This window comes from Drosophila gunungcola, chromosome 3R (genome assembly GCF_025200985.1).
Source record: "Drosophila gunungcola strain Sukarami chromosome 3R, Dgunungcola_SK_2, whole genome shotgun sequence".
Taxonomy (NCBI): Eukaryota; Metazoa; Arthropoda; class Insecta; order Diptera; family Drosophilidae; genus Drosophila; species Drosophila gunungcola.
In genome coordinates, this window is record NC_069139.1 from 29651236 (window position 1) to 29665997 (window position 14762).

General features: G+C 42.4%; 4 protein-coding genes across 4 annotated transcripts; 1 reads left to right on the forward strand and 3 right to left on the reverse strand.

The window, feature by feature from the left end:
- Nucleotides 1-352: 352 nt before the first annotated feature.
- On the reverse strand, nt 353-791 carry LOC128252698 (juvenile hormone esterase-like). Its single transcript, XM_052980641.1, has one exon. It carries the CDS (start codon nt 752-754, stop codon nt 368-370), a length of 387 nt encoding a protein of 128 aa, XP_052836601.1. The 5' UTR covers nt 755-791; the 3' UTR covers nt 353-367.
- Nucleotides 792-855: 64 nt separating this feature from the next.
- On the reverse strand, nt 856-2314 carry LOC128252689 (reticulon-1-A). The gene is made up of 3 exons (XM_052980629.1): nt 2198-2314; nt 1476-1993; nt 856-1225 (listed from the first exon to the last, which is right to left on the reverse strand). Exons 1-3 carry the CDS (start codon nt 2260-2262, stop codon nt 939-941), a joined length of 870 nt encoding a protein of 289 aa, XP_052836589.1. The 5' UTR covers nt 2263-2314; the 3' UTR covers nt 856-938.
- Nucleotides 2315-3392: 1078 nt separating this feature from the next.
- Nucleotides 3393-5347, forward strand: LOC128252682 (tubulin alpha-3 chain). The gene has a single exon (XM_052980623.1). It carries the CDS (start codon nt 3872-3874, stop codon nt 5222-5224), a length of 1353 nt encoding a protein of 450 aa, XP_052836583.1. The 5' UTR covers nt 3393-3871; the 3' UTR covers nt 5225-5347.
- Nucleotides 5348-6300: 953 nt separating this feature from the next.
- Nucleotides 6301-12934, reverse strand: LOC128252521 (uncharacterized). The gene is made up of 9 exons (XM_052980297.1): nt 12876-12934; nt 12534-12810; nt 12307-12454; nt 10555-11726; nt 10141-10181; nt 9808-10084; nt 8604-8754; nt 7460-8193; nt 6301-6904 (listed from the first exon to the last, which is right to left on the reverse strand). The coding sequence occupies exons 1-9, from the start codon at nt 12887-12889 to the stop codon at nt 6452-6454; spliced, it is 3267 nt and encodes a 1088-aa protein (XP_052836257.1). The 5' UTR covers nt 12890-12934; the 3' UTR covers nt 6301-6451.
- Nucleotides 12935-14762: the final 1828 nt, after the last annotated feature.

Genomic DNA, 14762 nt, shown 5'->3' on the forward strand with positions numbered 1-14762 from the left:
TTAAAGCATCTGACCGACAGCTGGACTAGTTCTTCAATAGTAAATTTAAGAAAAACAAAGAGAACCGCAGCAGGCCCAAAGTGGTTTATAGAATGTCGTGAGAGGGATTTTCAGAACAAATATTTATTTTGCATTATATAATCCCAAAACACTCTGTCAAGTTGTGTTTTTCTAAAAGAAATTGTGGGTTTGGTTTCGCGCAAGGTAAATAGTTCTAATGTCGGTCAATAGTGCAATAATTGATGTTTACTTCTAATACCTTTCTCTAAAATGTTCTTATTCGGCGCGCTCTAAGGTCGTAGGTACAAAAGTCACGGCTTTCATACCACGTTTGATGGGTATGGAATTATTTAATCAATTCGATTACTTACATGTTTGTGTACACGTTTAGGTACAGGCAATCCTCGCTGCCAATTACCTGTCCTGTCTGCCTATCCATCTGCAGCGGAATCGACCTCTCTTGCCGGGCATCGAGCTCTGTGTTCCATGGATCCGCCGGACGAGGGGCCAAGAATCGGAGTTCTCCCAGCGGGGGCTTGGCGAAGGGAATTCCCTCGAAACTGAAGAAGGTGTCACCATAGATACCGCTCTGCCGACGACCCCTCACACTTCCCACCGACAGCTCAACGATTCTGAAGTCCTCCAGGCCATCCGACGGGCATGATTTTCGCCTGATGCTGTTGCCACAACGCGGGTTGATAAATCGGAAGCATTTGATCCCAGCTCGACTACTCGGCTGGTAGAGTTTCCACATGTCATAATCGAGTGACCAGAGACGGACGGCAAACTCGATCCCAGTTCCCCTTTTTAAATTTACGAACTAGGTCGAGAAATAAAGCATATACGATTGTCAACTGAGCGGGAAATAAACATATAATATGAGTCACAAAACAAATTTTGAACGCAAACATCAAAGGAAACTATTAACTGATTACAGTTTAGTGTGCCCTGATGGGCAAATCCTGAAGCTCGCAGTCGCAGCAACGACATCCCTTGCGGTGCTCCTCCTCCAGCAGATACAGCATATTGCCATCACTGGACTCCTGACCTTCAAAAGGCACTTCCCTTGGATATTCTTCCTGAAGATTGTCAGATTTTTCAGTCGTAGTTTCGGATTCATTCTTCTTCTCCAGCTGCTTGCATTTACGGAATTTTCGCACCTGGGCATCAATTAATGGCTTGTACCACTCGTACAGTTTTGGTAGGGTGAAAACAAGCACGTGTCCTAAATAATAAAGCAAATGCTACATTAGTTTTGTTTTGTTATGGAAGACTTGCAAGAAAAAACCATTAGAATATATATAATTGATAATTTTAGCACAAATGTTAAAATGAACATAAGTTCAACATTACTTCTGTGCCGAATTTTTTTTGTTAAATCTCTAATGGATTTTTAAGTTAGCAGGTCTGTGTTGCTTAACATTATAAATGAGCTTCTTAAAAACAAGGAGATAATTTTAAAGGAATCCACCTACCACAAAGCAGCAATGTCAAGCCGTTGAAACAGTCGCCCAGCAAATTGATGCCGCAGAGCAATACCAGAAACTTTAAGGTGTCCTCCCACTTCTCCACAAGAAACAATCCCACCAGACGGTTTAAGATCTTGTTGAAATGAAGCACTGCCGTTCCGGCCAGTCGCATAGTCTCCTCCCGGGGTATATCGATAGTCACCTGAGGGTACCATCGTGGGAGCTGCTCCTTACTGGCATCCCTTTTCCTGGACCTCCAGAACTGCAAGTAGCAGCGGTGACCAATGGCCGCAAGGAGTACAGTGATCCCTGCCATGCTAACCACACTGATCACCGAGTGGGCCATTACATCCAGCAACAGGAGCAGCACGCTCGTAAAGACGATCAGCGTCATTCGGAAATTGCGCCACAGCAGCAGGTCCTTCAGCTCCACAAACAGCCGACTGGAGTCCTCAGTCTTCTTCAAAGTCTCGGAATTCATTTTTTCGGATTTATTTTCTTCAGTTACGGATTCGGGTAATGAGCTGAGGGCAAATAATTTGATACATTTTCAGAGCTGAGTAGTTTTTCGAAGGCCAACGAGATGGGCAGGAAATACAACTTTTTATTAAACCAATAGTTTTAAAGGACTTTCACCTCCGAGCTCTTCATCGAAATTTATTTATATTTAAGTTTTGATTGTACTGCATTAATACCAAACAAACTCATAATGTACGTCTTCAACTTACGTTTTTTCAGATCGTTGTATAAAAATTAGAACAGTCCATAATATTAGGCAAGATTCAAAAAACATTTCAATCTTATGACTTATACACAGCAAAACGTAAATGGCGTGAACTGCTAGGATTCACATCAAGTTATTTATCGTTTCGGTACTTGCCTACCAAGATCTTAAAATATTGGAAAGGCCAATACTCATTTTCAGTTTCAATTTTCGCGGTAACTTAATCGATATATGCGCGAAATGTATCGATTTCTGCGCAGTACTGCACAATACCGAAAAATACGGCGCACAGGAAATACTAAAAAAGACGTACGCTTAATGTGGGTGTGAATTATTGCGTGCCCGTTCTACAACATTTTATTTGTTTTGTTATTAAATCTATCTCTCAATAAATATATATTGTTGATATAATAAAATATTATTTATAATTCTTTGGTAAATCTTCCCAGTGAAGGCTATAAAATAATGTTCGTTTATTGTATTTCAAGTTATCGCTTTGAAATAATACAACTCAATAAAAATATTAAAATTTGTTAATTGTTTCTGGTTGAAAGCAGAAAATTCAACAGAAATTGGGGGAACGAGCCAAACAGCAGATTCAGATACTGTTTGTAAATTGCACTAGCTTTGTTTGTCTTAGCTTTTGCTTGAATTCGAGGAAAATGCCCAGGAAGAGGAAAAGCAAGGAATGTATTTATTTACGACTGTCAAAACTTCTTAATTTGCATATATGTGGAATCCAATTTCATGTTTGAACCAGTGTTGCCTTCTTAATTTAAGTAGGAAAGAGCGACCATTCAGGCTCTTCAGCAAATTTTACAATATTTTTAGCTTTTACAATTCAAAAGTAAAGAAACCCAGATCAGCTTTTCGTGCCACTCACATGCCGGAGTAACATCAGCTAAATGCTAATTCGCCAATGGATTGAGGCACATTTAAAAAGTCAATTTAAAAGTAATGCGGCAATGGAATTAGGCTATTACAATGCTAAGCAAAAAACGTTACCCGTTATCCGCCCAAAAAATATCAACTATATCTTGAGTAATTTATTCTCGCTCAAAATAATAATAAACATTAAGATTTTATTTTGTTCAATCAAATTTACAATTTATATATACGTTCTCTAATTTCGTTGCAATTTCTAGAACCACTAATGTTTTGGTATTTTGTGCAGGCCAGGCGGTATATTTAGGCGAACGCGCAACGGCCACACTAAACCTACAGAACAAGCGTGTTTGTATTGAGGCCAATTTTACAGATTTTTAAATTGGGTAAATACCGCCAATATAGTCGCATCCCAGCACTCCTGCCGATGGTAAATCAATTTTGGCCAAGAGCTAGCAATGTGGTGTAGAAAGCAGTCTCAAACTCAAGCCGAATTCGAACAAACTTACCAAAAACAAGCCTGACAGAGCTTTTCCGTGCCACCAGAGCAAAATCGATTGGTGAACGCGTTTATTATCTAATAATCTCCGACCGAGTTTGTGAAGTTTGCTGTGAAGCCCAGAGTCCGGAGCCCAGAGCCCCGTGCTATTTGCGTCGATCCCCAACCGTAGTCGGGCATTCCAACGTATACGCTCGCCGAGTCAGACCCCAAATCGTAGCTCCACACTTTCCGTGAATTTCCGTAGTCGCGTGTGAAAAACCGAGTACCGGAACCCACCCGGTACAAATCAATATGCGTGAATGCATCTCCATCCACGTGGGCCAGGCGGGCGTCCAGATAGGCAACGCCTGCTGGGAGCTGTACTGCCTGGAGCACGGCATCCAGCCCGATGGCCAGATGCCCTCCGACAAGAGCGTGGGCGGGGGCGATGACTCGTTCAACACCTTCTTCAGCGAGACGGGAGCCGGCAAGCACGTGCCCCGCGCCGTGTTCGTGGATCTGGAGCCCACTGTGGTGGACGAGGTCCGTACCGGCACCTACCGCCAGCTGTTCCACCCCGAGCAGCTGATCACCGGCAAGGAGGACGCGGCCAACAACTACGCCCGCGGGCACTACACCATCGGCAAGGAGATCGTTGACCTGGTGCTGGACAGGATCCGCAAGCTGGCCGACCAGTGCACCGGCCTGCAGGGCTTCCTGATCTTCCACTCCTTTGGCGGCGGCACCGGATCCGGCTTCACCTCGCTGCTGATGGAGCGTCTCTCCGTGGACTACGGCAAGAAGTCCAAGCTGGAGTTCGCTATCTACCCGGCGCCCCAGGTGTCCACCGCTGTGGTGGAGCCCTACAACTCGATCCTGACCACGCACACCACCCTGGAGCACTCGGACTGCGCCTTCATGGTCGACAACGAGGCCATCTACGACATCTGTCGCCGCAACCTGGACATCGAGCGGCCCACGTACACCAACCTGAACCGTTTGATTGGCCAGATTGTGTCCTCGATCACCGCCTCCCTGCGATTCGATGGTGCCCTGAACGTGGATCTGATCGAGTTCCAGACCAACCTGGTGCCCTACCCGCGCATCCACTTCCCGCTGGTCACCTACGCCCCGGTCATCTCGGCCGAGAAGGCCTACCACGAGCAGCTGTCGGTGGCCGAGATCACCAACGCCTGCTTCGAGCCGGCCAACCAGATGGTCAAGGTGGACCCGCGGCACGGCAAGTACATGGCCTGCTGCATGCTGTACCGCGGTGATGTGGTGCCCAAGGACGTGAACGCCGCCATCGCCACCATCAAGACCAAGCGCACCATCCAGTTCGTGGACTGGTGCCCCACTGGATTCAAGGTGGGCATCAACTACCAGCCGCCCACCGTGGTGCCTGGCGGAGATCTGGCCAAGGTGCAGCGTGCCGTGTGCATGCTGTCGAACACCACGGCCATCGCCGAGGCCTGGGCCCGTCTGGACCACAAGTTCGACCTGATGTACGCCAAGCGCGCCTTTGTCCACTGGTACGTCGGCGAGGGCATGGAGGAGGGCGAGTTCTCCGAGGCTCGCGAGGATCTGGCCGCCCTGGAGAAGGACTACGAGGAGGTCGGCATGGACTCTGGCGACGGCGAGGGCGAGGGTGCTGAGGAGTACTAGGAGTGGATAGGCGCATCCCCCTAAATGCTGTTGATTTTCATACGCTCCCACTCGCAAACATAATTTTCAGTACGACTCTGTAAAGCGAGCAAAAAAGAAAATAAAAAAAACACAAGAAACCCAGATAGTTATTTTATTATCAAAGTTTTGGGGGGAAATCTTAATCTACATATCAGCAAGGTCACTTGTGAACATTTTGTTTATTATTTGTTAGCTTAAACTGAATATTTAAGCCTGAAAGTATCTACATTTCTGGTTTTAAGGGTGGTAATATATGTATGTATACGGTTTTCCTATTTTATGTATCCCAACAACGAATGTTACTTGATTTGCTAATCGTGTTTACAGATACTTAAGCTGTTTTTGCAGCTCAAAGTCCGTTATAAACCAAGTGCTTTGGGATTTTACACTCCACAGGTAGCAGATGCAGCAATAATCGAACATCGCCCATAAGGGCTACTTCTATGGCATGTACTTCTTTTCAGCAATATTTTAAGCCTCGATACCTAGAAGAGGCGCTAGCTCACCTACGCAAGAACCCTCCCAGTTCGCTTGCTGGAAACTGATTCCATGAAAGGACTGCAAATGACATTTCCCTACAACATGAGGATTAGAAGGGTAAAGTTTCCACTAGGTTTTCCCATAGAACCACCTTGGTAACTGCAGTAAGAATTCCACCTGATGCTTTTCATCAAACTCATTGGCCAATCACTAACACGTCTTAATACGGTCCAAAGTTTTCTCATTATATTAAAGGCTGATATTTGAATTACACGAGTGGGCAAAAGTTTTTTTTTTTATCCACGTTTGTATACGATTTTAAAACGATTTTTTACAATTTTTTTTTTGCTTGTTTAGGACTTGAGATGCTTATTACTATTTTACTTTAAAGGAGTTTGGTAAGCTAAACACTCAAAAAAATATATTTATATATCTATCTTTAAAATTATATCTGCTAATAATAAAAAACATCCTGGTCAGCAAATTTATATCACGATTAACGACTTTACATAGGTTTACAACTGTAACCTTATTTTCTACTGAAAGATGTAAAACGATGTTTTTATTTAAATAGAGAAATCAGTTTTATTGTGGAAATGCCTAGTTTAAAGAACACAAAAATATTTTACTTTGTTTTAATAGGTAATTTAACACAACAATGTTTTAAAACAGTATTCTTTTTAAAACCTGTTATAATGGCATTAAGCAATTAACTATATGTTCGGCTTAGATTAATTGATCCGGCTTGTAGATTCCATCCCAAATCTGAAGTTTTTCATACTCGGGCAAATCAATAATCTTCACTTCGTTACTGATGTTGAGCACTGGCTTGGGATCAGCCTTCGTCGATGGCCTCCAGTCCACTTGACCAATTTCCGGGCAGTTGGGATTCGAGGTCGCTGCGAACGCCGTCCAAATACCAACCATCCGTTCGATGGTGCGGTATTCAGCAGATGACTTTTCCAGTTTCCAAGAAAGTGCGTTCCTGAACAAATAGCTCAGATCGTCGGCATGGGCCACACCAGTCTTAATGTTGTCCCCGCAGAACTTTTTCCGGTAAAAGTTAAAGTTCGGAGAGTCGAAGTCGAAGCGGTAGAAATAGGTGGGTGCCTTTGCATAGGCGAGTCTTGCGTTCAAAGTGCGATTGAAGCCGTGCCAGAAGACCTTATAGGAGTAGAACTAAGGAAAATGGGAGTTCGATTAGATTAGCAGCTTTTATGGGACTGATTAGCAGCTATCAGAGACTGCAATTAATCAGATTACCTAATCGGTACACATATCTGTTTTTAGGTGAAGAACATGGATAAAAAAAGGGAACTAAAAATCTTGTATGTTATCTTAATTACAATTCATATTTAACGGCAAGATTTAGTATTAAAATATTTTAATTAATGTGGAAAAAATGCATTTTATTTAAGAAAAAATATAAATTTAGATGAAAGCTAAATCAATAATTAAAATCATATCCAAGAACAGTCAAATAAAATATTAAGAAGTGTTTTAATACCGCAATGGATGAAAATGAAAGCGAAAAATAATTAAATTAAGTAGAAATGGTGGGATTTTCTACGTTTTTTTTATCATTGCCCAAATTAATTAACCCTTTTCAATAAAATAAGATACAATTAAAAAAAAAAAAACAAGAAAAACATATTTATGTTTGAATATCTATGGATAGATATTATGTGGGTATAGAGTAAGGCTTTGGAGAATCGTTAGCTTCTATCTACTCACATCGAGCATGTTCATGAAGAGCTCTGAACTGGGTGGGGAATCTCCGAAGTAGGCTTTGATCAGACGCTTGCTGAACTCAAGACTCTCCTGCTGGCTGCTGACGTCCCGCACATCACGCGGCACCATCCTCGTGGGGTCCTGGTTCAGGCTGTCCAAGGCCTTGAGATTGGCGGACACACCTGGATACATGAAGAGGCCCTCGAAAGAGGTTCCGCCCAGCATAATGGGCAAACTGTTTGACCACGCATCTCGGGCCATTTCCACAGGCGGCTTGGGCAGCACGCAGTCCGCACCCACGTACGACTCCACGGTGGGACCGAAGGCGAAGAGCAGGCCGTTCCTTCGGTGCTCGGGTGTTATCAGATTGTGGTTAACCAGGTCTCTGGCAGGAACTCCTCGAAGGTGCTCCAGCACCTTGGCGTCTACATTTTCGCCAGTGAAGCCGTACTGCTGGGCCAGGCGGAAGGCGAAGTCCTCACGTGGGTTATTGGACCAGTAGTTGTGCACAGTGCCCGACATGGGAATGGCCTTGTGGAACAGTCCCCTGGTCTGTTCCGAGCACATCATAAAGTGGGTGGAACACCCGCCGGCACTCTCTCCGAACACCGTAATGTTATTATCATCGCCGTTGAAGTTGGAAATGTACTGCTTGACCCACTTTATAGCCAGCACCTGATCCTTGAGGCCGGCGTTTCCTGGTATCTCTAGGCTAGGATCCTCGAGAGAGAGAAATCCTGGGTGGAGGAAAATCACAAAGCAACATTTTGTTCCTTAAGTTCAGTTTTCCAGGACCAAAGAACCACAAAGTTTTCCAAAACCCACTAAAACTAAATCTTGGTCCGCAACAGTGAAATAATTAAACTGAGTAAAATTTAGGTGCTTAAGTTACTTTAATATAAACTAGTTTTTTAAAATTTTGTTATGAAGAGTGCGAAATATTTCTCTTGACACCTGTAATTTCGCATTAGAAAAATGAAAATGTTTAAACCTTACAAAAAAGAAGTGCAAAAATCATTATAATTTTTTTAACCAAACATTTCAAACAGCTGTAGCATCTAACAACAAAATAAGGCAAGATAAGGCACCAACCAAATCGCTACACAATTATAGATAAGATACCCACTATCAATCTCTGCCGACTCACCTAAACAATCAACGCGATAGTTGAGAGTTACCAGGACCACATCTTTGGCCATGAAGTAGTCCGGGCCGTAGACATCGCGCGTTGCCTCACCTATTGTGAAGGCCCCGCCGTAAATGTAGACCATTACCGGCAACGGCTTGTCGGTCTTCAACTGCAAAACAAATCAGCTATCAGTGTTATAATCGATGGGGTACATGACCAGCAGTTGTGGGATAGGAGTCAGAACAATCAGGCACTAAGTTTTAAGTTTTAAGAAGTTTAGCTTGACATTTTTAATTCATTTTAAATAAACTAAGTCAAATGCTCTAATCTTGTTTTATAGATGAAGACCATTAAGGGCAACGGCTTGTCAGTCTTCAACTGCAAAAGCAAATCTATCAGTGTTATCAGTGTTTTAATGACCAGTAGTTATGGGATAGGTGTCAGAACATTCAGGCACTAAGTTTTATGTTTTAAGAAATTTAGCTTGACATTTTAAATTCATTTTAAATTAATTAAGTCAAATGCTTTAATCTTGTTTTATAGATGAAGACCATTAAGGGCAACGGCTTGTCAGTCTTCAACTGCAAAAGCAAATCTATCAGTGTTATCAGTGTTTTAATGACCAGTAGTTATGGGATAGGTGTCAAAACATTCAGGCACTAATTTTTAAGTTTTAAGAAATTTAGCTTGACATTTTAAATTCATTTTAAATTAACTAAGTCAAATGCTTTAATCTTGTTTTATAGATGCAGACCATTAAGGGCAACGGATTGTCGGTCTTCAAGTGCAAAAGCAAATCAGCTATCAGCTAGGTCTAGTAGACAATAGCTTAACATTCAGAAGACTCAAAAGATTCCACATTCTTGATCTCCCTGATAGGTAAATTTAAGTAAACGAGAAATTAAATTAATAGCAGGTTTCACTAGAAATCTGCTATTCGAGTTATGTAAATATTAGTCATACAATTTACTTATTGTCATTAGACAGATTGTAAATAAAAATTAAATTAAAAAAAGAAAGTGTTATAATGACCAGCAGTTATGGAATAGGTGTCAGAACATTCAGGCACTAAGTTTTATGTTTTAAGAAATTTAGCTTGACATTTTAAATGTACTTTAAATTAGCTAAATGAGATGCTTTAATCTTGTATTAGTTTTACATCATTTTGAGTCCCGATTGGTTCTTCAGTGAGCTGTTTATGGCACACTCCCATCAAACTAACCTGCTTGGAGTAGACGTTCAGGTACAGGCAGTCCTCGGTCCCTTCAATAACGCTCGTCAAGCAAACTCCTCTGGGTTGGCTTCTCCGCAAAGTGGGTGCAATCCAAAACCCCGGGCCACGCCTCTGCCGGCACCGGGGCCTTGAATCGCAGCTCTCCCACTGGAGGCTTCGCAAAGGGGATCTTCTCGAAGCTAAGTAGGTGTCATCGTAGAGGCTGCGCCGCTTGACGCCCTTTATTTGGCCCAGGGGCAGGGTAAGTTCGCAAGTCTCCTGGCTGCTTCATCCAAGCTAATTAAATAACAATCTTGGGGTTTCCAGATATATTTAACTCACTTCTCCGACATCGTCCGTTCGCAGCGCGTGTTGTCCGTAAACTGAATAGGAAGATACGAATTTGCAAAGTCAAAGCCAAAGCTACAAAAGTTCGAGCACTCACAGAGGTGGCTAAAAAAACGTGTCTGGTGATCGAGCTTTTTGCACCATTCTGGCTTTTTCACAAAGGCAACAACAAAGTATTTGTTTTTCCGCCAAAGTTCAATACACATAAAAAAATAGCTTACATTTTTGAAAATTACTATCTTTTACATAAATATTTCAAATTGTATATTTGAATTTTGCTACAAAATCATTTGGTAGCGCCATAAAATGTACTGCACAGGCTACGTTTCCAGGTATTTTTTATTAATTTTTATGATGAAGTCAATCTTTTACTCAACAATTAGAAGGAACCTCCTAAAATAAAGGCACTCCCGCAATTTCGAAGAGCCGATCGAAGAACTTGAGCTTAGGCATCTCTGGTTGGGGAATGAACCTTAGTTCCTCGCTGATGTTGAGAGCCATTCTTTTGCCGAACCGGGAGACGGGCTTCCAATCCACCAGAGACTTGGTGAGTGGTGCATTGGGGTCCGAGGTGGCGGCGAAGTGCACGAGCATGGCCACCATGCGGCGGATAGCGGTGAGCTCGGGTCGAGATGGGTCCAATTTAAAGGTGGCTGGGATCACAAATATGTAACCCAGCTCGTCCACATGGCCGACTCCCCGTTGCTCCTTCCCCATGAAGCGGATGCGGTAGAAGTTGAAGTCCGGCGAGTCGAAGTCGAAGCGGTAGAGGTAGGTGGGTGCCTGGCCGTAGGACAACCTGGCTCGGATGAGTCGGTCCAGGGCATGCACCATGCTATGAGTGAAGAGGTCCGCCAATGCGTCCGTGTGGCTGGCAGTCAGCTCGTGTCCGTGGGCCTGGCAGAAGTGGTTGATCAGCGCCTGGCCCAACTGACGCCGCAGTCCGGGATCACAGCGATTCCTCAGAGTCCACGGCAGCACCCGCTCGGGGTTGTGCTGGAAGTCCTTGAGCCAAGTAGGGTTGGTTTTGATGAAATTAATGCTGGTCAAGCCCTCTCCACTGTTGGCGCCCAGGATAATGGGGATGCGGTTGCTCCAAGCAGTGCGCTGGAGGTCGACGGGCTCCGACAGGAGAGCTGCCTTTGGGCTGGCATATCGCTCTACGCTGGGAACAAAGGCCATGACGTGGCCTTGACTCTTCTCCGCCGGAGTGAAGAAGTCCGCAGAGACGAGCAGGTGCGGATCTGCCTTCAAGAGGAACCCCAAGACCTGGCTGTCGACATTGTCTCCCTCGTAGCCCAGGTGTTTGGCCAGGCGGAATTCCACATCAGGCAGGCGATTCAGCTCCATGGAGAAGCCAGCCATTAGGATGGCCTTGTTGAAGAGTCCTTCTGTTCGCGGACTGGCCAGCAGCAGCTGAACCGTCATGCTGCCGGAGCTGTGGCCAAAGATCGTTATTCTGTCCGGGTCGCCATTGAAGTTGGCCGCATTCGCCTTGATCCACTGAAGGGCCAGGATTACGTCCTTGAGCCCGGCGTTGCCAGGGACCTCTAGTGTGGGATCCTCAAAACTCAGAAAGCCTTAAATCGGACACAAGTAGAAAAATGTGTTAGTTTGTACCCTTGCTGAAGATATAAGTTATATATTATGCCAGAAGCTTGTGATGCTGAAAAACATATAAGCGACGCACTATTTTCTAGTACTATTGCGTACCCATTTGAACCATTGTTAACTAAGTCAAACTTTTTACTGAAATTATAATACCTTCTCTCTTCATAATAATAAAAACCGTAAGAATTCAACCAACATATTTTTTTCCAAAATAACACTTATTTTCCAAATTTAAATTAGTAATTTTGTAGTATCCCTTGGCTTTTACCCTTTTGGCCATGCAAATATTCTTTTGTTATGTCATATAACCATTCTTTTGCTACAGTTTGCCTTAACTTCACCATTTTGTAGGCTTACGTTTCCCAATTGGGTTAAGGTCAGGCCTGTTTCCTTTGCTCAATTGATGGTTTAATACCCATCCGTTTCTTATTTTCGGTCTACTTTACTGTATATGTATGTAGTTGTCACAAAGCTGTCTGATGTTAGCCTATGTGCAAGTTTGAACTCCTCTTACGACCCTTAATGTTATTCAGTTTCTTTATAGCTCACCCAAAGGCCCCAGTCGATGCCCAATGCTTATATAGACCACCTTTTCCTTCATAAAATAGTCAGGACCCCAAGCTCGTCTCGAAGAATCGCCGCCCTTAAAGGCACCTCCATGGATATAGACCATAATGGGCATAGGTTCGCCGAGCAGCTATCAAATAAAGGAATATTTAATTACATTTTGCTGAGCTATCAATATGTGAAACCGTATAACACTGCGATTAACTTACAGTTTTCACAGAAACATTCAGATACAGGCAATCCTCGGAACCCTCCACCAACTTGGTGTAGGAGCTCACTTGTAGGCACTTGTTCAAGGGCTTGGAGCAATCTCGAACTCCGTGCCAAGGCTTCAGGTCATGCGGTTCCTTGAAGCGCAGAGTTCCGAGCGGAGGAACAGCATATGGGATGCCGTCAAAAGCGTAGAACCGCTCGTCATACAGCGATTTAAGCAGAGTTCCCTGCACTTTTCCATGGGTAGTACACACTACCGGCGCACTTTCGGTGCTATAAGAATTAATATTTGTTCTTGAAAAATATATGAACGCATGCGTTGACTTTGAATGTCTTACTAGTCGTCCGTCATCTCCGATCAACCGCAGTATCGAGCGTATACTGCCTTCTCGCCTTATAAACACTGAAGATTACCACCGATAGTCGGAGCTTATCAACCTAAAAATACTCTGATCGTTCTCGTATCTCGAACAATTGTAAATTTGCTGCACATAAACAAAAATTAATAAAGAAAAACCAAACTTTTGCTATCTAGAAGGGCTCTTTTTTTCTAGGATGGATAAGGCCTAAAAAAAATTTGATAAATAAGATTTATAAAATCTTAACTATTTTAATAGATTGCCTACAGAATAAAATATGAAAGGCCATAGTAGACTTTTCCTAATCAAAAAAGATTCACAGATTTTTTTAAGTATTAAGATAGTAAGCAGAAAAGATTAAAATCTCATATAACTTTGTTTATTACTTTAATGTTTCTGTTTATTTTTTTAATGTTGTGCCGGCTCAAGGTCAAGAATTTTTTTAGAAATAGGCAAAATACTTCAGGGGAATGATTAGCAACATAACATTAATTTTGATTAAAGTTTCAGGAAATTACACATTAAAAACAATAATTATGAAATATGCAAATGTGTAAAAAAAACTAAATCCAAAATAAAAATGTCCGAGCCAAACCATGTAATATATAAAATGATTAAATCAGACTTTAAATTAAGACAAAGCCAATACACAAAAAAAACAAGAAAGGAAGCAAACTTCTGCAAGCCGAAGTTCATATACCCTTGCAGCTATTGCAAGAATTAAATATTTTTGAAAACATTAAAGTTATGATTTACTTGCGTATATGTTTAAAGACATTGAAGCTATGATAATTTGCAGCTCAATTATTAGATAGTTATTTTATATATTTTTATTATTTCTATGGGAGCTATATGATATAGTCATCCGATTTTGTTGAAATTTAAACCGTAATTCGGAAATATTTAACTATTACTATATGTCGAAGAACTAAAAAAAAAATAAAAAACAGCAAAGTTATAATTTTTTTTTGTTTATTTTTCGATTGGGAGCTATATGCATTAGTCGTCCGATCCGGCTCGTTCCGACTTATATACTACCTGCAATAGAAAGACAACTTTTGGGAAAGTTTCATTCAGATAGCTTTAGAACTGAGAGACTAGTTTGCATAGAAACGGACGGACAGACTGACAGACGGACGGGCAGACGGACATGGCTAGATCGACACTCCTAGTGATGCTGATCAAGAATATATATACTTTATAGGGTCGGAAATGTCTCTTTCACTGCGTTGCAAGCTTCTGACTGAAATTATAATACCCTCTGTAAGGGTATAAAAAAACAGATCTTATGGCGCACTGTACGACAAGCGGCCACGCTCCTAATTTTGAATCTACGACCAACAACTTTACAGAAAACGTTTTACTATAGAAATGGTACACACTACCGTGCGCAAAAAGGAGGGTGATTTTTCAATTTAAACTTCGCGGGCCTAACTTTCGGGCTAGTTCTTTTTTTCTTGAGTTGGCGGGACTGTCAATGGAATCTGGGCCAAATTTCATGTCAATGTCATTATCAGTAATATATAATATTTACGCTTGTGTTTACCGAACGACCAAGAGTGAATTTTTCGATTTTTAAAATGTCCGATTTAATTAAGCAGAGAAGTGTCATTAAAGTTTGTTTGCTTATTGAAATTTCGGCTGCGGAAACGTAGACCAATTGCACCACAGAACACAGGAAATAACAAACGATTTTGTTGCACTTTACAAAACATTAAGGGCATTAGCCATGGTTAAGAACAGATCAATCCAAGCCAGATAAGGCTAAAGCATTAGAATGTCAGTCTTGCGAAAACAATGTGATCGCTTAGTGGACTTTGCTGATGTTCCTTCTCATCGTCGATTATAGGATGAAATGGACAAGAG

Excerpts from the sequence above, each read along its gene's own strand:
- LOC128252521 (XM_052980297.1), bottom strand. Across the intron at positions 10,182-10,554 it reads GGCTCTTCGAAATTGCGGGA|TTTACGGACAACACGCGCTG; the intron begins GTGCCTTTATTT and ends CTTCCTATTCAG. Across the intron at positions 8,194-8,603 it reads CTATCGCGTTGATTGTTTAG|GATTTCTCTCTCTCGAGGAT; the intron begins GTGAGTCGGCAG and ends TCCTCCACCCAG.
- LOC128252682 (XM_052980623.1), top strand. The coding sequence starts at position 3,872 with ATGCGTGAATGCATCTCCATCCACGTGGGCCAGGCGGGCGTCCAGATA.
- LOC128252689 (XM_052980629.1), bottom strand. The coding sequence starts at position 2,262 with ATGTTTTTTGAATCTTGCCTAATATTATGGACTGTTCTAATTTTTATA. Across the intron at positions 1,994-2,197 it reads ATACAACGATCTGAAAAAAC|CTCATTACCCGAATCCGTAA; the intron begins GTAAGTTGAAGA and ends ATTTGCCCTCAG. Across the intron at positions 1,226-1,475 it reads CTTGACATTGCTGCTTTGTG|GACACGTGCTTGTTTTCACC; the intron begins GTAGGTGGATTC and ends TTTATTATTTAG.
- LOC128252698 (XM_052980641.1), bottom strand. The coding sequence starts at position 754 with ATGTGGAAACTCTACCAGCCGAGTAGTCGAGCTGGGATCAAATGCTTC.